Raw genomic sequence first — 20,945 nt, 5'->3', positions numbered from 1 at the left:
CAAGATACGAAAGGTTTCTGTAAAGCCCGAGATTCGCCCCAACCACCGATAACAATTTTGAAACTCGCGCGCCGCCAACTTAGTAGACTCGCCACCATCCTGCTCTCCCATTGGTTCCTGATGCTAGTCGCGGCCATGAGATCCTTCTCTCCTATTGGCCAGTGTCCCTCCCATCATGCATCTATGTACGTGGTGGCGTGCCTCGGCCACTCGGTACCAGCATTGTTATAGTACGCACGCGGTATTCGTTTCGGGATCGTCAATGTGTATTTTTTAAAAAAAATTTCTCATATCTTTTCACAGAAAATGGAAAAAGAAGAGCACCTCTTGAGTGACGACATATATGATATGATTGACCAAGATCTCTCTCGTGGGATAAGTGACCAGGATCTCTCACATGGGATAAGTGATCAAGGTCTCTCTCATGGGATAACTGGAAACTTTGCAAGGTTGGTAGAATCTCCACTCCCTGCTGAACAGAGGGTGTTGACCAATCATTTACAACATGCATACCAGTATAATCAAGGCCCTTCAGTTTATGTTGAAGGTCAGCAGCCGAACATTCAGTACCCAAATCAGTTGCAGAGAGAGCATTTGGTTGAACAGGGTTTTGATGGACACCAGGGCCAACAGTCATGAGGTGCAACAATTAGTAGATAATTATCAAGACGGGCAGCCGTTAATGAACACTACGCGTTTATAGAAAAAAAGACACCCCGAAAAGGCTCACACAGGTCGTATGCTTGAGCAGTTCGATGACGTTTGCCTGAGTCGTTTCAGGAACATTGTGAAAAGTAGGCAGAAGCAATCTTCCTTGGATCGTTATTTTTTAAAGAGGCCTTTAGCATTAGCAGGAGTAAGCAAAAAGGAAGAACCAGGTGATAAAAAACAGAAGGTTGTAAGCCAAAAGGGAGAACCAAGTGATAAAAAACAGAAAGTTGAAAGTGGTGATGAAGTTGGAAAAAAAAGAAAGAAAAAAAAAAAAAGGCAGAAATTAAGGATGTTCTAGCCGCTTTTCATATAGTGCAATCGTTTGTCATCCTCCTCTGCCGCCACTTTCGGAGATAGCCTCACTCGAAAGGTAAGCTTCCACATTTTACGTACAGCATTTCTTGTATACCATGTACACTAATACACTTTATTTACAGGTTATTTTGCATTTTGTTATGAATTTAGGTATTGAATGGTCCAAATTGTTGTAGTATTTCATTGTTTATAGGTCAATTTAGCTTTATTATGAAATTTACTGGGGTCTTTTTGGAGGGCTTGGAACGGACTAGCCATTTTACATGTAAAATGTGGTCCAAGATACGAAGGGCACCTCGGAACGGATTAATTTCGTATCTCGAGGTACTACTGTACCTTATACAGAATTATGCTACATTACATACTAAGGAAGTTGACTAAGGGTACCCTATAATGTAAGCTATGCCAGTGTTTGTTACTTTGGAGATTTCAGTTCTTAGCCCTTGGGCAAACCCCTTTGCTGCCTGTTGGAGTTGGAGTGGCATTGTAAAACTTCCTGTGCATATATCCTAATGAGTGTTAAGTGCCATGGTCAACCAATTTTTAAAAAATTACCGCACAACATTCAAACTGATCTATACTAATGTTAATTTCATCAGCTTTCAGAATACTGTGTAGTTTTAAAAATGGCAAAACTGACCACATACTTTGGAAGGCAAAGCAAAACAAAATGGTGTGACAAGAGTACATATATACCTATAAAATTGTACAGCTCTTTTCTACCTAACCTAGGTGGGGCGTCTACAGTTATTTCTGAAAACCTGCCTGGTATTTCTGATCCTATTATAACAATGAATTTTTCACTCAAGATTTCACCTGTGATGTTAATTTTAAATCATGTTTCAATGGGAAGATACTACAGAGAAAATTCCAAACAAGGTATCTTACATTCAACAAAAATACATATTAAATTTAAATATATAATAGTAAGTAAAGAACAGATACAGAATAAGGAATGTGTGATCATATCACACACTTGTTATATCCATAAAAATTATTTGACTGCTGCCCTACCTGAAGAGTTTTTAACTTAGAAAAAAATTATTAATTATTAATAACAAGATGCCCTTAGCTGTATATCAAAATAAAAATCTCTACTTTAAATTATTATAATTTTGTATATAAAACTATACAGTATTTACGTTAGTGTAACTTAAGTGGTATGAATGATGAACAAATGATGAAAAGCATTACACAAGGTGAAGCAAAATCTCAAACAACTATGCAGTGGAACAAACTATCACATTTCCCCTTGATTTAATCTTGGACTTTTGGCATCTGACAATCCCACAGTATCATCACCTTCCTCAATTCCATTTTCTAATCTTCTTTTCTTTGTGGTACTGTTGCTGTTTTTCAAATCTTGCATTCTATTCTTCAAATTTTCATCCTGAAAGGAGAGTATAAGAATTAGATGTCACATTAAAAGTTCACAGATTGACGTAAACTGCAACTTCAAAAGAATTTTGGTGACTGCCAGTTCTTATGAACTATTTCCCAACACACTCTCTAAAGACAATGGCAGGTACTGTATATGTTGTTAAAGGAATGCGAGGTAGATGGTGTGTAACAAGAACTAGCACAAAGTCATTTATTATTTATCACAGCAATGAAGGAAAATGCGAAGGGCAATAGTTTTGGGAGCTGCTAAATGTAGATGACATAGTAATAATACCAAATGAAATTTCAGCTTCAGGAAAATTATCTATCCCAGAATTGTGCAGATTCTTGCAGATCAGATTTTTTTTGCCTGACAAAAATTTCATTTCATAATTCAGTGGTTATTTTGCACGTTATGGTACTGATTCTGCTGTCAGAGTAAAGCTGAATGGTTATACTCTATTGTAGTATGTTCACAAGATTTAAATAACAGAAATGAATATAAAAAGTGCCTGTAATTTGTATTTTTCTTAGGTATACAAATCAGAGCCTTTCATATATGGAATATCCTTCAGCACAAGCTAGAATGGCCACAGAATCTTGGTAAACAAGGTGATTAACCTGGTAATGATGATGAAAATAGTGGTGGAATACCCATATCCTCATACAAACCATTCCACTCTTCCTTCAGTGATAAGGACAAAGCAGGGTGGATGAGGTGGGTAAAACCTATTTGAAAGGCTCTTGTTTTGTGTACCTAAGCAAAATAAAATTACTTTTAAAAATAGTTATTTGTTCCTATGGGGATGCAAACTCTTTGCCTTTCCTTTGTGAAGACTTCACCTCTTAGGTGGGGGTTAGTACCAGCTAAAAGTATGACTCACCTGGAGTAGTCATGCATTCTGTTGCTTTGCAAACAACGGATGTGAGATCAAAGCACTCTCCCACCACTGAGGTGTCAAGAGGCTATAGAGGGGAAGGACCCTGTGTCTGAGTTCCTCAAAATGAGAGGTCAGTATTGTAGGAAGCAAAAATTTTGGAGAATTGAGACAACTCCAAAGAAACTTTCAAGTTGGCAGGCAGTGCTTTCTGGCTCTTCAGAAATGGCTCCATCTTGCGAAGTAGAAAAGGTGCAGGTAGTGTCCTTACCTTAATCTCATACAGTTCCAGCATGTACATTTGCTCTGATGTGCTCAGGAATAAAAATGGGAAAGGAAGGAAAGAAGGGGGTAGTAACGCTTCAATCCTCATATATTCCAAATAAGAATGTGTACAAGCTACATACAATGGAACCTCGGTTTTCGTACATGATCCATTCTGGAACCTCCCATGAAATCCGAAATGTACGAAAACCAAAAAATAAATTCCCATAAGAAATAATGTAAATACAATTAATGTGTTCCACTCCTAAAGATATTAACAAAAAATACATTTTATAGGGAATAAACAGAATTTTACATACAGAAAACAATGAGAAATAATACAAATGACTAATGAAATGAATAAATGAATATTTAACACCACTCTTACCTTTATGGAAAACACTTGTTAGCATATGGAAAACAGAGAGGAGGAGAGATTATTGTTTGGAAGGGGAATCTCCCTCCAGGATTTCTGGTATCAAAGACCTATCTGAGGTCACTTCTTTGTGTTTTTACTGGCACTATCTAAGGCTACTTCCCCTCTTCTTTTTTACTGGCAATAGGAGCAGCTTGAGTTACTGGACCCCTGTCACACAACAAAATTGTCCAGAGACATTTGTTTTTGGTGTATCTTTAAAATCTTTAAAATTTGCCTATAGTCAAACATGGCATTGTCATTAATCATGTTGGAGGTATGGATTGCAACTTTTGTTGGGATGATAATCCTCCATAGAATTTTTTTTTACATCATTCCACTTTGCAACATGTCCTTAATTCCTAAAGGAGGCACATTATGTATGCCCATTTGTTTTCTGAATTTGTCAAATCAGCCTCTGTTGGCCTTAAATTCACTAACAGCAGCGCTCGTTGTACGCATTTTCTCACTGGGATCAGCAAGCAACTTCCTCCAACACTTTGCTACGAGTTCTTTCTTAAATTCTAGTATTTCTCACCTTTTTTACAGAGGGAACTTTCTTTGGCCTCATGATGGCACATTTACCAGTTGAATAAAAAAAAGCACAAAAACAACAAACACAAAAGCAGAATGGTTCAAGAAAGATGGGGATGCTTTGTTTAGGCACTCGATACAGGGCCCTGTCATTCCTGGGGCCTGGATGGAGCGTTTCCGAGTGTGCGAAATCTGAGGAAATGTACGATAACGGAGACAAAATGTTTTAGAAAAAAGTCTATGAAAACCAAGGTTTGATTGTACTTTGATGAGATGCAGGGTTCCTGGCTGGGACCTGGTAGTTACACCCCTTGTTTAGCAGCCACCATGGGTCAAAAGGGTATCAAGGGACTTGTGGGCAACATTTCTGTCTTCCTGATTTTACTTGTTCTTTGATGCGATTTCCATTTTCTGTTTTTTCCTCTCCCAGTGCCAAGCATTTAAGATACATTTTTGTTGACAGATGGTGGTGTGCCTTGTTTACTTATGTGTTGTGTGTGGTTCCATGTTTCAAGATTTACCATACAAATGAGGAGATACCTTACAATGTTGCATGTATAAAAAGAAATTAATATTAAAGAATTATTAACAGATGGCGGTGTGCCTTGTTTACTTATGTGTTGTGTGTGGTTCCATGTTTCAAGATTTACCATACAAATGAGGAGATACCTTACAATGTTGCATGTATAAAAAGAAATTAATATTAAACTGTGTTACTTCAACCATAAAATGAAATCCCTCTCTCACTAAGTTCATAAATGTCAAAGCATGGGAAAAATAATAATTTTTGAACTTTGAATGAATCGTAATTTTTTAAAATAACAAATAATAATTCTTCATTTTTTCATGAATAAAAAATTCTGTAAAATTTTAATTATCACAACCATATGATCAATTTTCTCTCTGTGCATTCTGGGGTGGAATAATTATTCACCCGTTTCTTTCTTATACTTGATTTGCAAATCACTTCTTTTTGTTACTGTAAAATACCTATCTAGTGACAATTGCTTTTTACAAAATTTACCACTGTAAAAGTAACTCAGCTCCATAATAAACACACTAGTGCCACATTCAGCTTCTGCATTCCTTTTTTTGTTTAAATGACTTCCTTGTGAAATGTTATTTAATCTCTCTCCTTTTCTTGCATTCTTTACTTATTACTATTTGTTGGCAAAATCCTAATGTTTATTTTAAATTCTGCCATTTGCCAACAGTAAGTTGATGTAATGTGACATAATTAATCCCTTTCATGCACTTAAGATCCAAGTGTAAAGAAGGCAACAATCATACACTCTGATTACGTGCTCTCTCTCTCTCTCTCTCTCTCTCTCTCTCTCTCTCTCTCTCTCTCTCTCTCTCTCTCTCACACACACACACACACTATAGATTCCTTTGATTATCCTTGTAAAATGTGAATAAAATTTATTTTGTTATCAACCTTTGCCTACTGCAACCATTTCGGTTTCCTCAAAGGGTTCCTGCCTCTCCTTCCTCCCTCCATCCCCCAGCCGGCCATGCGCCATTTTCACCAAACAGTTTGTAAATCGTACACGGAAACTTATGTATTTATAACAATTCCAGTCTTTCAATTTTATTATTGTTAAACAAACTTTAAAATTTCAGCATTACATGTAGGAGCATCATTTTCCCATTCAGCCATATCTTCTTCAAAACCTCTGGCTACCAATCTTGCTTTATATATCCTTTCTCCCATCCCCTTTTTTCACCTTTTCAGTTACTATCCATCTTGTAGATTTTTAATCCTATGTCACTGACCTCCTCATATACCTTGTTTTCTCTCAAAGTTTGTAGATCTTTTTCTTTAGTTTCCATTACGCTTCTATTTTCAAATCCTAGTAGCACCTCTTCTTCATCTTCAATTTTTTCCACATGACTATAATTTCTTAAGTTAACCCATCCCTGTCACCTGACTGTGAGTCTTGTAGACTGTACGAATCAGCCCAAGAATTGCTTGATTTTTTTCTTGCAAGACTTAATACAGTCCATCCCTCTACTTGTCCTGTATCATTGTTTATAGCTCTAACTCTATTTCCCTTTTTGAATTTGGGTATCTCTTCTATTAACTCACTTTCCCCATCATCTTCCATTGTTTCCTCTACCATATCTCTTTCTATAGCATCTTCTGTGTCTGCATTCCTTCTCCTGCCCATTATTATCTCCTTCCCTTCCTGCCTATCTACATTCCCTTCCTTTGGGGGATAGGATCTATCTTTCACAATAGTATGTGATTTATCTATTTTAATGTATCTTTTCTGTTTCTGGTGAGTCTTTGAATCCTAGTAACATGTATTCTAGCTACTTCTCTTAGAGAATCCCTATGTTTAACCACTACCGTTTTCCCTGATACTCCCACTACCTGACCAGGTCCTCTCCATTCATTTTCATTTACTCTCTTCAAATTTATGGTCTCTGACATTCTTATTTAAAGCCATTCTTATTTTTTCACTTTCTCTATTCAAATTTACGTTCTCTGACATTTTTATTTAAAGCCATTCTTATTTTACTACAAGACTCATTCTTTATAAACACTTCTCTGGCCTTATGCATTGCATTCAGTATCCCTTACTTTACTCTCTTCCATATCTTTCTCTCTGCTAGTAGGACTTGAACTCTCTTCTCCCATTAAATTAGGCAAAGAAGGGTTTTTCCTTATACTAATTGGTTAGGAGAGAAACCTCCATTATTTATTAAGCAGTTCCTAGCACTCACTACCCATTTTAACGCTATGAACCAATCCACTTCCTTATCCTCTATCATCTTTCTTAGTTTCTTTGATTATGCCTGCTGTCTTTTCACATAATCCATTGCTCCATGGAGATTATGTTGCTGTGGCCAATACTTTAATATTCCATCTTTCTGTCATCCTTTCTACTTTTTCATTTTGAAATTCTCCCCCATCATCTGACAATATTTTAGAAGGCGCTCCAAATATAGCAAACCACCCATCAAAAAGTGCCTTTATAATAGTTTATAGTTTCTTATATTTTATCCAAAAAGCCTGACAATACCTCCTTCCCATTCTACCATTACCAAGAACTTTCTCTGTTCTGTCTCCCACATCCATTGCTACAACATCATTAAATATTTTACTCCATGAAAATCCTGCTAGTACGTACAAGTTTAGCTGTTTTTTTTTTTTTTTATCTTTCACATTCCTCACAACTTGCAATCAAGTCTGTTAGTAACTATTATATTTCATCCTTTTCTCTCTCTCTCAAACCATAACTCCACTGTGCTTCTTCTGATAGCTTCCATATTTTATCTCCACTTCTGTGACCAAACTGTAGATGTAACTTCATCATTGCAACTTTAATTTCCCCCCATTCTTTCCCTTCCAACCCTCCAGTAATAATTCTTCTACCTTCCTCCTCAAAATTGGTATTCTTAAGTGACCCGGTTTGTCTTCTCTTAACTCTACCTTCATTTCCCCTAATACCTCTATTATAAAACAATTTTCTTTCAAATTTACAGTCGTACCCATTTTACTAATGGTTTTCTTACCTTTTAACCACGGTATATCACCCTGAAAAATTTCTTATTTTCAAATAAAACTATTTGTTTTTCAATATCTCTGATATTTCCATTACTTCTTTTGACTTGTATGATGACTCACCAAAATTAAATACTTTATTAGACTTTGTCCTAGTATCCTTCACTCTCCTCTCCTCTTCCTGACTCAAACCTACAACAATGCATACAAATTCCTCACAAATTGTCGATTAACATCCTGTGTCTAAAATTGCATCAACCTCTTCACAAGACTTCTACTTTACTAACTTTTCCTATATAGACTTTTTCTTTTTCTTGCCCAGTTTCTGTTTTCTGCTTATTTTCTTCTAGTTGTTTTGTTTCTGTTTTCTTCCTATTTTGAAAATTTTGAGGACAATCCCTAAGCTCAATGCCATTCCAATTTGCATATTGCACATAATGTTAATTTCCCTTTATAGGATTTCCTCTACCCCTACCTCAGAGTCATCGAGATAATAGTGTGTGGGGCGGACATGTTGGAGGTCTCTCTCGCGTTTTTTCACAGATAAGAAGGGGTTTTCGCCCTTGGTGATTATACCTTTTACAGTAAGCAATGTGTTAATAGTGTCTCCACGTAATACCCGGCGTATAAGCCGGAGAGTGTTATGCAATTGCAGATATTCTAACATTCTTTCTGCTCCAATCAGTGCCTTAGAAATCTTTCAAATCACAGCTACTCGAGGCCTATTGGTCCTGGGAAATGGGTAAAAGAATGCAGTGTATGTGTTAAGTGCTTGGCCCTTCCCTTACCACAAAAATGTCATCCGACCAACCTCCAACCGTTGCGCAAGTGACCCAGGCACCTACCGGTGCCTGTGCCCCACACACAAGTTCCGTACTCGCGAACAATTGTCTGTATTTTACCCTATACCAATCGAACCGTTCCGATGTCGAGTCCGCTATTCAATCTGTCAGTGATGCCTTCTCCGATGAGGAAATCAACGTTGCATATACGAAATGCAAAGATCTGATACCAGAGAGCATTCTCAAGGAGCGATCCGCAAAGAACTTGTCCTCACACAAAAAAATATCATATATCACTAAGTGGCTAAGGACCTGCTCGGTGGAAATCTACGCCGACGACCCTTACAATCTGCCTCCAAAGGGGCCCGCTGACCTAAGCCTACCCGCGGTGTACCACACGGCAGAAAATGCCTTCCAAACAGCAAAATCCCTCTCAGAAATAATGGGAAAAAACTCAGAAAAAATCGAGGAGACAAATGATAAATTATCAAGAATCTGGGACGTGATCAAAGGACTGCAGGATTCCCTAGACAGTCTTAAAACGGTGGAAACAAATGATCTCACACGGATCTGGGATGCTATCAAAGGAGTGCAGGGATCGATTGACAATCGCACAGATAGCCACCAAACTCCTATGAATGCGTCATCCAGTTTTTCCTCGCCTCTCAGCAACACGGATGTGCCCCCTTCACCTGTAGGCCGTTCTGAGGAGACAGTTGGTCCCCCAACCTCCCCTCCCTCCCCAGTGCCTCCGGTGATGATTACCAGCCCTTGTGATCCTCCCCACCCTATCTCTCCCCGCCAACCCCCCATCGTAGATGCAGATGAGAGTGATCTTGAGGGGTCTAGCGGCTGGCAGATACAAACAAGTAGAAAGAAGAGAAGATCCTCTCGTTTGGCCGCTAGACCGGAGCCCAACATTCGAGTTGCACCTCGCCCGACACATGAGAAGAGATGTCACGTAGCAATTCACAATCTGCGCTCATCGGTGACGCTAGACGCCATAGTGGAGAGTCAAGTTTCTCACTGGCTCTGACCCACTTATCTCTCACGAACTCCCATGTAGAAATAAACATAAAGTGGCTTACAGGATTACCTGCCTATTTCAACCCCTCGACGTTCTTAAAGGCGAGAATTTCAGTCCTAATATATTAGTTTCAAGATATAACCTAATCCGGGACCAACCACCCCCAGGGGAACTTACTGTCACTCCAACCAGGGTCATTTCCACCGCAAGTGCCAGCCAACCGCCCACGGCGAGTGACTGCCCACTCCCCCTGGATAACCCCCCATCCACCCAAATGATCAGCGCATTCATCTCCCATCTTCGTAAGTAGCCATGGATACATTAAACATAATCTCTTGGAATATTTTTGGCCTCAAGCGGAACATTCCTCTCCTAAACATGCTCTGCAAAAATTTCAACGGCATCATTGCATTGCAAGAAACGCTCCTCTGGCCTCATGACCTTGCCATCTGCGATTCAATTCATGAAGACTTCAGAACCTTCTCGACTTCATCGATGCAAGTTACTGATCAAATCATAGCCGGTCGTCCGAAAGGGGGACTTTCTTTCCTGTGGCACAAATCGTTAGACAATTTGATAAAGGTGATGACCTACAGGAGTGACAGATTGCTTGGGCTTCAAGTGACAGTAGGGAACTCTAAAATCCTAATAATTAATGTTTATATGCCATGGGAAAATAACAATAATTTTGATCATTACTGCATGATCCTAGGGGAGTTACACAGTATTATTCAAGATTCTCCTGCTGATCATATTTGTATAATAGGGGACCTTAATTCTCACCCCACAAAACAATTTTATAATGAACTTACTCTCTTCTGTCAAAATCATGCTCTCCAAATTAGCGATGTAATGCTCCTCCCTCCCTCCTCCTACTCATATGTACATAATAGACGCGGACGCAATTACAACCTCCTGGCTGGACCACTGCATCACATCTCCACACTTCATGATTCTATTATGACCTGCAATATTCGCTACGATCTTGCAACGGGCTACGATCACATCCCATTACAGGTGTCATTCAGTACCCCATCCCTCCCTACCGTGAACTCACTAACTGACCGCCCTCCAGCGGTTAACTGGGAGTTTAAAATCCAACAAAAAACCAGATACTTTAGGGCGACCACGGAAACCAGGTTGCGGTCAATAATTCAACCGGCTGACGCCTTACTGTGTACCAACACAAAATGCAGAAATGACCACCACAAGAGGGATCTGAATGAATTCTATTCGAACATAATCTCCGCTATGCTTGCTTCGGGCAGGACTGCCTTTAGATTTCGTCAAGGTAATTCTCGTAATATACCTGGTTGGAATGACTTGGTTAAGGATCTGTATACATACTCACGGGAAATATTTTTACTGTGGAGGCAAAATGGCAGCCCGAGGGAAGGACACACTGCATTACTAATGGCAGCCCGAGGGAAGGACACACTGCATTACTAATGAGGCAGGCGAGAGCGCAATTCAAACTTGCTCTTAAGCACTGCAGGTTAAATGAAAAACAACTAAGAGCTGATGCAATGTCTAGAAACGTAGAATCTGGTGATTACCCTCGTCTTTGGAAAGATATCTAGTCCTTAAATCCCAAAACTAAAAAGCTATCACAGAGAGTAGGGGAAGCAGTCGGAGACGAGGCTATCGCAAGGATGTGGGGTGATCACTTCAACAATATCCTGAATTGCATAAATGATCAGGATTCCCGAAGCGAGGTAGATAACCTCCTTAATGACAACATTCAATTTCATTTTGCAGACCGTATTACGCCAGGTAACATCAGCGATGCCATAAACAGCATACCTAATAATAAATCGCCCGGCTGTGATGGTCTTCCCGCAGAGGCTTTCAAATTCTGCCATCCGATAATTTACATTTTGCTAGCTGCCTTATTCAATGCGTGCATAATTCACCAGTTTCTTCCAGACTCCCTACTCTTAGTTCACTTGATACCATTAATCAAAAACAAGCTAAAGGATGCAGCTGACCCTGGCAACTACCGGCCAATTGCAATCACAACGATCGTATTGAAGATACTTGAGTCTGTTCTTCTTGTGAGACTTCTCCCCTTTCTACACACCACTGACAACCAGTTCGGGTTTAAAGCAAACCACTCAACCGACACCTGCATCTACATACTGAAAGAATTGCTGAACTACTACCTATCATCAGCATCTCCGGTTTTCCTGTGTTTCGTAGATGTGAGAAAGCATTTGACAGAGTAAACTACCTGAAGCTATTCCTGAAGCTGCATAAAAGGGGCACACCCCTATATCTAATTGGCATTTTACATTGCTGGTTCTCCACACAGCAATTCTGTGTCAAATGGGGCAACGTATTATCGTACACCTTCGGCTCCCTAAACGGGCTTCGGCAAGGGGGCATTCTCTCTCCATACCTGTTTAATACGTACACAGATGCCTTGAATGTCAAACTGAACTCACTCCCAATCGGATGCACTGTCAATGAAACAACTATAAACAACCTCTGTTACGCCGACGATATGGTTCTGATTTCCCCATCAGTGCATGGCCTCCAACGATTCATCGACACTTGCCGCCAATATGCAGAGGAATTTGATATAATCTACAACGAAACAAGACCCAGTGCATGTCGCTGCTCCCGAGATCGCTTAAGCCAAGATTGCAGAACCACAAATTTTCCTCGGAAACCATCGGCTGGAATTTGTGCGCGAATTTCCGTATTTGGGTCACATTATTACCGACGACCTAAAAGATACGGCAGACATTGAACAAAGGCGTCGTAAACTATGTGCAACTGGCAACATGATTGCAAGGAGGTTTGCCTTCTGTCACCGAGACGTGAAACTGCTGCTCTTCCGCTCGTACTGTTACAGTATCTATGGGTGTTCCCTCTGGACGAACTATACCCGAGAAACCATGAGACGTATCACTGTTGTGCACAATGACATTCTGAGACGCCTCACAAACACTCCACGCTACCACTCCGCCACACAGATGTTCTTAGAAAAAAAAACCACCTGGACAATTTAAAAATCATTGTAAGGCGAACAATGTCCAGCCTGGTAACCCGAGTGAGAAACAGTGGCAACTCGCTTATACAAAGCATCCTAAGGAGTGAAGCAAGAGGAAGATCTAAATTGTGGGAAAGATGGGAAAATGAGCCCTTTGTCCCCTAAAAGACTTAATCTCTGTAATAGCAAGATGTCATCTGCAGATTTTGTCATTATTATATTTATTGCTGATATTTTATTTTTCATTATTTCTGTGATTACTATCAAGTTAAAGTTTCTTTATATAATATATATATATATATATATATATAATATATATATATATATATATATATATATATATATATATATATATATATATATATATATATATATATATATATATATATATATATATATATATATATAATATATATATATATGTGTGTATGTGTATGTATGTGTGTATTTGATATGTGTTACAGTTACCATCCGAGTTACGACCTGCGCGAGTTACGTCCACCCGTACTTACGACAGTGTCCGACAGGGGTCTATTTTTTTATATTTGGCGGCGTTTACTGTTTGGCAGCGCGGTAGCGTAGTGCGTGCGGCGCGGTATGACAGTTACGACGGCGCCGGCAGCACAGCATCCCAGACTTGAGTTAGGATGTGATGAAGAAGAAATTGAAGAAAACTGATAAGTGAAGAACCTGAGGAATTAACAAATGAAGAACTGTTAGCAATAGAAGAGAAAGGAAAGCTGAAGAAGAAAGAAGAGAGGAAGAAAAGGAAGTTGTAGAAGAGGAGGAGCCCGAACGAAAAGTTTTACTGTAAAGGGATTATCGGAAGCCATACAAATGCTTAATACAATGCTGCATAAATTGGAAGGAATGGATCCGAATGTTGAACGGTTTTTGCCCGGATAGAGAGATCTATGCAAGAAGTAATGAGGCCATACAAAGAAATCTACGATGAAAAGAAAAAGCAGAAGATCCAAACGACACTTAGCATGTTTGTCAAACGAACACAAAAGCCCGCCTCATCCAGCATCGAAGCACCCCCTCCCCTACAAATCGGCCAGCGCAGTAACCACCCCTTCCCCTTCCCCATCCCCTGCCTCGCCTGACTTAACAGCTGATCTTTCTTTCGACCGTGCGTATGAAGAAAGTGTTGATGACGTCGAACCAAGCACCAGTGAACATTAATTTTGAGTGTTTGTTTTGCTTATTTTTTTGTACATGCATATGTATTTTCTATTTTGTACTACAGTACTGTATGTTCTATTTTTTGAACTGTAACTTTTCTATTTTCGTATTTTGATCTTCATTTGTATTTTTGTATAATAAATTCAACTGCAGTAATAAATATTTTATTTCTAAAACCATATTATATTAAGATGTATGTTACGTAGTATATCAACTAAGCAACTGAAAAAAAAGCTAAATACATTGCACCTACAGTATAATATTAAAAATATCTCTATGATAAAATGATAAAAAGTGAAACTAAAAGGCATAAAATGATAAAATACATAACAGCTTGTACGTATAGTACAACAGTAATATTATTCAACAGAAAAAGTATGATAAAAGTGAAACTAAAAAGCATAAAAATATAAATAAACAGCTTGTATATACATATGTACAGTAATATTATTGCAACAGAAATATATGATAAAATTATAAAAGTGAAACTAAAAGGCATAAAAATGATAAATAAAACAGCTTGTATATACACAATAATATTATTCAACAGAAAAAGTTACTTAAAAATGCAACACATTCATATCATATGTCCTCGAGTACAGTATAATCTTCCACTTTAACCGAGTACTTATAATCCACGTGTCGGCCATTTTTGCTGGTATTTTCGACTAACGACCATTCTGACATACGACCTGTTGGTCGGAACGGATCTAGGTCGTAACTCGGATGGTAACTGTATATATATTTATATATATATATATATATATATATATATATATATATATATATATATATATATATATGTGTGTGTGTATATGTTATATATATATATACACTGCGCGTCAAAATAATTGTCGCGTTTCAAACGCGACAGTTTTTTGCCGCGAATAAGGCGACCCCCATATCTATGGGGAAAAAATCGGCTGGGAGAAAACTGACTAATTGGCAACACAACTGAGTCATTTGTCTCACTCACAGCGTGGGAAAAAGTATCCAAAAGTTATCGGTCAGTGTTCTTAAGTGATTTATGAACAGGTAGACATCGATCTGACCTGCCTGATTTTTTGGATCACGCTTCCAGAAATTTTCTTGTGAAAGTGTGTGTGTACGCTAGTGTACTATGTTCTACAGGGTATACCTCATTTGAAAATCGTGTACGAGTTGTGCAGTTACACAGTGAAGGTTATAAAACTGGCAAAATTAGTGAGAAAATTGGTGTAAACCAGCGAACTGTGCAGCGCATTTTGAAAAAATACCACGACAATGGAGACCAGGAAGTACCTCGTGCTTCTACAAGTTCTGGGAGGCCACGTATCATTAGTAACAGGGGTTTAAGAGTGCTGGGCAGGATTATATTGAAGTCAATCCGACCCTTACTGCCAGAGAACTTAAGGTTGCAAATCCAGATATAGTGGCAGGAGCTTCTGTTAGGACCATACAGCGGCGCTTGAGCAAGGACTTGAAATATTCAAAAGTGAAGGCGCGTAAGAAGCCGCTGATAACCACTAAACAAAAGAAGACTCGACTAAATTTTGCACGTTCTTACAAAGACTGGGCTCTGGCAAAATGGCGTCAAGTGCTATGGAGTGACGAAGCAAGTTTTTTTGTTTCGGACAATAAGGGAAAGTGTGTGGCGAAAGTCGACATCAGACCCGCTGGACCCCAAGTACCTTGCCACGTGTGTGAAATTCCCTTCTTATGTAATGGTATGGGGTTGTTTTGGTTATGGTGGTAAAGGTAATTTAGTAATATTACCTCGTAACAATACTGTTAATAAGGACTCGTATTACACACTGTTGAACGAGAATTTGGAGGAATCTTTTGAGCTCAGTAAAACAAGTATTTTTCAGCAGGACGGAGCGCCTTCGCATACTGCGAAACAAAATATTAATTGGTTCAAGGACTGTGGAATTGATTTTATACAAGACTGGCCAGGTAATTCCCCAGATATTTCGCCTATTGAAAATCTTTGGGCGATTATGAAAAGAAAATTACAGGACGTTGACACGACAACAACTGAAAGTTAAGAGACAGAGTTGAAACGTATCTGGGACAACCTTGACGAGAAGCTCCTGCAAAAACTTGCAGATTCCGTCCCCATAGGCTTAAAGAAGTTCGGAAACGTCGGGAATGCCTATTAAATATTTAGGCTAGGAGTTGGTGAGTGCTAACCTATTTTTTTTTTTTTTATTATTACTAACCATTGATTTTTAATTAATATTTTCTTTTCCGCAACGTTTTTTTCTTACGAAATCGCTACCACGACAGTTTTTTTGACGGGACTGCTATATATATATATATATATATATATATATATATATATATATATATATGCATTCAATTTATGTATTTAGCCCTCTGGACAGCTAGACTACTGGTAACCAACCTAAGGCGGTCGCTAGTGAAACTTTAAGATCTATAATTTGTGCACTAACTGCTATAACTCTCAATGCATTTTTTTTCTCACCAACATTATTACTATTACCAGTATTAGATTACTATCTTTTATGCTACCTCAGCTAGTTTTTGTGGATAAGTGCCGATTACTAATTTTTCCTATCATGTTGACTCATATATCTAGATTGTGTATGTTACTGTGTATTTTGTATGTTCATTGTATATGGTCTTGAACCGAAATAAAGGATATTATTATTATTATTATTATTATTGTACTTAGGAAGCAGACCCTCTCTCAAGCATACTTTATTAAAAGTAATGGCTACTTCAGCAGCATTACACTTGTAGAGATTCTTCTCTATTTTCCGAATAACGGCTTTTTCCGTGCTACTTAGACAGGCTAGTAGAGCGCCTATAGAGGTCATGATCAAATACAGTCTAAATTGGTGTATATATTTGAATTTTACAGATAAACTATGATACCATAGTTATCAAAGTCATTAACGATATATATATATGTCTCTCTCTCTCTCTCTCTCTCTCTCTCTCTCTTTCTCTTTCTTGAAGCAGCGAGCTTTCGTCTGGAGCTGTCCAGACATCCTCTGGCTGGGAAGCTGAGGGTGGACTGATCTTGAAGCGGTGTCCGTCCTCGTTTATATTTGGAGTCGACAGCAGGGGGTCTGCCCCATGCTGATCTACTATATTGGCTGGTGGCGGTAGGTCTTCGTTTTCATTGGTGGCTTGAACCGGGTCTCAAGCCACTTTCCACGCGTTGATGGTTGCGATGCTGTAAGTCCTGCAGCCGCTAGACCTCCTTAGCGGCGCAGGTTACGTCGATGGGCGTTTCGCTACAACGCGAGACGTCACGGCCAACTTGATTATGGTTGGCTGCAGGAGTATCTCGTTCGGGGGCGTTGTCTTCCGTGGAGTTGTCGTGCTCGGTGGTGTCATTGTTGGTGGCAGGTCTTCTCATACTCGTAGGAGGAGAAATTCTTCCTGCGTCGTATTTAAGAATAGGTTGGTTTTCACTTGCTGGATGAAGAACGCGCCTCCAGCAGGCGTAAACCGACGGGCCATCATGGGGCCTTCCCGATGATCTTCGTGTTTTGGATGATCACATCCCGGGAGATGGCCTCTTGATGTTTGGTGCGTGCGTGATTCTTGATAGCCCCCTCTTGGGCGTGGCAGGAGAGTCTCTTCGACAGGCGCATGGTAGTCATACCAACGTAGGCGCCGCTGCAACCGCGGACTGGGCATGTATATTGGTACACCACATGCGTCTGCTTCAGGGGGTCTCGTACCTGTGGAGAGGGGTTATTTTTCACATAATAACGGTCGCGGTCGCATCCTCCGATTTCTTGGTAGTAGATAATTAGGTCAATATTTTTGGTGTCGTCGGTCGGGGATACATTTTCAGAAATAATTTTCTTAACTGAGTCCTCTCTTCACGGTAATGAGAACTCATGAAGGCTTTATAATACAGCTTGATATTATCCTGGGGGCGGGGTTGCGGGCTCTCACTACCGTACCATTTCTCCAGGGCTGTACGGACTTCTCTGCTTATTGATTTATTTGAATACCCGTTATTTACGAGTACTTGGGAGGCGCGGTCGAGTTCCTGATGAGTGTCCTGCCAGGTCGAGCAGTGGGAGAGGGCTCTCCTGACGAAGGCCCTGACGGTCGTGCTTTTGAATCTGGCGGGGCACTCGCTGTCACCATTGAGGCAAGTCCTAGGTTGGTTTTCTTTGTGTAGACGGAAGTACGGAGGCCGTCTTCCGTCTTACTCACAAGGACGTCGAGGAAGGGGAGCCGATCGTCGGTGCTGTATTCAACCGTGTAATTCAGCATGCTGCACTGCTGAAATGCCTGATGGAGGGCTTCTGACTCATTCTCGGCGTCGACTTGAACAAAGATGTCGTCGATATATCGTCCATATCTGCGGGGTTGCTGCATCCTAGCGAAGACTCGTTCCTCCACGGTTCCCATGTAAAAGTTAGCAAAGAGTACCCCCAGTGGGGAGCCCATCGCTGCGCCGTCCTTTTGGCGGTACATCTGGCCGCGGTGGGTGGAGAAAGGGGCCTTCTTCGTGCAGATCTCCAGCAGCGTACGGAGCGAGGCTTCAGGTATGTTGAGGGGCGCCGTCGACTGACTCCTGTAGACACGCTCAAGGATGATGTCAATGGTTTCGTCGACAGGCACGTTCGTAAACAGGGACTCTACGTCCAGCGAGGCGATAATCCCGGTGCCAGGGGCGTCCTTGATGACTTCTAGGAATTCTACTGACGACTGCAAGGCTGTTACCGACTCGGGACGTAGGGGGTCAAAATTTGGTTAAGACGTTTTTAGCCAAAGGCGTAGTAAGTGGGGCGGGCGTCTGGCTGATGATCGGCCGGAGGGGGTTTCCTGGTTTGTGAGTTTTTATGTTACCATATAGATAACCCAGGCTGTAGTCTCCTTGTATGGGCGGGAGGTGGACAGCGTTAGTCGCAGCATTCACTACACTGATGACCCCGTTGGCCTCCCTCTTGATGTCGTCTGTTGGGTTTCTTGTCAGGCGCTCGAACTTGCTCTCGTCGGACAAAATGGCATCCAGCTTGTTGTGGTATTCAGCAGTGTCAATCAAGACGAAGGCTGCCGTCTTGTCCGCGCGTTGCACCGTGATGTTCTCTTTCTCCTTCAGTTCCTTCGCCGCTTTCTTCACCTCCTTGGTGAGGATCCCGCTGGAGTGCGAGCCCCTCTCCGTAAGGGCTTCAGCAAGTAGGAGGGGTTGAAGGGCGTCGGTAGTTCTCACGATGCTCCGGGCTTCGAGCTGCTGGATGGAGTCGAGGAGCAACTCGATTTCGAGTCTCTTGTCGTGAGGTCTGGGTCTCGAAATGAAGTGGCAATTAAGACCCAGCTTCTTCAGAAGGGCGTCTTGATCGGGGGTGGGGTCGTAGTCAGTAAGGTTAATATATCCTTGGGTTCGTTCAGTACGCGGAGTTTGCCGCCGTTCAGGGAAATGAGCTTACGAAGGGCACCCTCTCATCCGTTGCTTCATGTCGTCCTCCTGAAGGCGGGCGAGGCATCTCTCGATGTTCCCAGGGTACATTGGTACATCTCCTGCGGGGTTGTCTTCTTCAATGGGTGTGTCACGTTCAGGATTATCGAATTCGGTGTTGTCCAATCCATGACTACCTTCTTCTCGAAGGGCACCAGGACGTGCTGCTATAGGTTCCTCTCCTACTTCACTGGTGCCAGGGCTGCTTCTCACTCTCTCCCACTCCTGCCGCAGTCTCTTGGTCTCATTCTGGAGAGCACGCAGTTCGGTAGTCTTGATTACTATTTGCCGCTGTAGGAGGGATTTTGTAGGAGGGATTTTCTAAAGCTCCTGGTGTCCTCATTATTTCTTGCTGACGGGTCGTGTAGCCGAATATTAGTGTACTTAGGAAGCAGACCCTCTCTCAAGCATACTTTATTAAAAGTAATGGCTACTTCAGCAGCATTACACTTGTAGAGATTCTTCTCTATTTTCCGAATAGTGGCTTTTTCCGTGCTACTTAGACAGGCTAGTAGAGCGCCTATAGAGGTCATGATCAAATACAGAGTCTAAATTGGTGTATATATTTGAATTTTACAGATAAACTATGATACCATAGTTATCAAAGTCATTAACGATATATATATATGTCTCTCTCTCTCTCTCTTTCTCTTTCTTGAAGCAAGCGAGCTTTCGTCTGGAGCTGCCAGACATCCTCGGGCTGGGAAGCTGAGGGTGGACTGATCTTGAAGCGGTGTCCGTCCTCGTTTATATTTGGAGTCGACAGCAGGGGGTCTGCCCCATGCTGATCTACTATTGGCTGGTGGCGGTAGGTCTTCGTTTTCATTGGTGGCTTGAACCGGGTCTCAAGCCACTTTCCACGCGTTGATGGTTGCGATACTGTAAGTCCTGCAGCCGCCTAGACCTCCTTAGCGGCGCGGTTACGTCGATGGGCGTTTCGCTACGCTGCGAGACGTCACGGCCAACTTGATTATGGTTGGCTGCAGGAGTATCTCGTTCGGGGGCGTTGTCTTCCGTGGAGTTGTCGTGCTCGGTGGTGTCATTGTTGGTGGCAGGTCTTCTCATACTCGTAGGGAGGAGAAATTCTTCCTGCGTCGTATTTAGAATAGGTTTCACTTGCTGGATGAGAAGCGCCTCCAGCAGGCGTAACCGACGGGCATCAGGGGCCTTCCCGATGATCTTCGTGTTTTGGATGATCACATCCCGGGAGATGGCCTCTTGATGTTTGGTGCGTGCGTGATTCTTGATAGCCCCCTCTTGGGCGTGGCAGGAGAGTCTCTTCGACAGGCGCATGGTAGTCATACCAACGTAGGCGCCGCTGCAACCGCGGACTGGGCATGTATATTGGTACACCACATGCGTCTGCTTCAGGGGGTCTCGTACCTGTGGAGAGGGGTTATTTTTCATAATAAGGTCGCGCGTCCTCCGATTCTGGTAGTAGATAATTAGGTCAATATTTTTGGTGTCGTCGGTCGGGGATACATTTTCAGAAATAATTTTCTTAACTGAGTCCT

The 20,945-nt window shown here is 41.1% G+C and overlaps 1 protein-coding gene across 1 annotated transcript in view; it reads right to left on the bottom strand.

Annotated features, from left to right (window-relative positions):
- Positions 1-1,700: 1,700 nt before the first annotated feature.
- Positions 1,701-20,945, bottom strand: part of LOC135196988 (serine/threonine-protein kinase Chk2-like) — a 33,946-nt gene continuing 14,701 nt past the window's right edge. The window contains exon 4 of the mRNA XM_064223870.1: positions 1,701-2,416. Within this exon, the coding sequence (XP_064079940.1) occupies positions 2,267-2,416 (150 nt within the window). The 3' untranslated portion in view covers positions 1,701-2,266. The remainder of the gene's footprint in view (positions 2,417-20,945) is intronic.

This window comes from Macrobrachium nipponense, chromosome 18 (genome assembly GCF_015104395.2).
Source record: "Macrobrachium nipponense isolate FS-2020 chromosome 18, ASM1510439v2, whole genome shotgun sequence".
In the NCBI taxonomy this organism is placed as follows: Eukaryota; Metazoa; Arthropoda; class Malacostraca; order Decapoda; family Palaemonidae; genus Macrobrachium; species Macrobrachium nipponense.
This window is presented reverse-complemented; position numbering and strand designations above follow the sequence as displayed.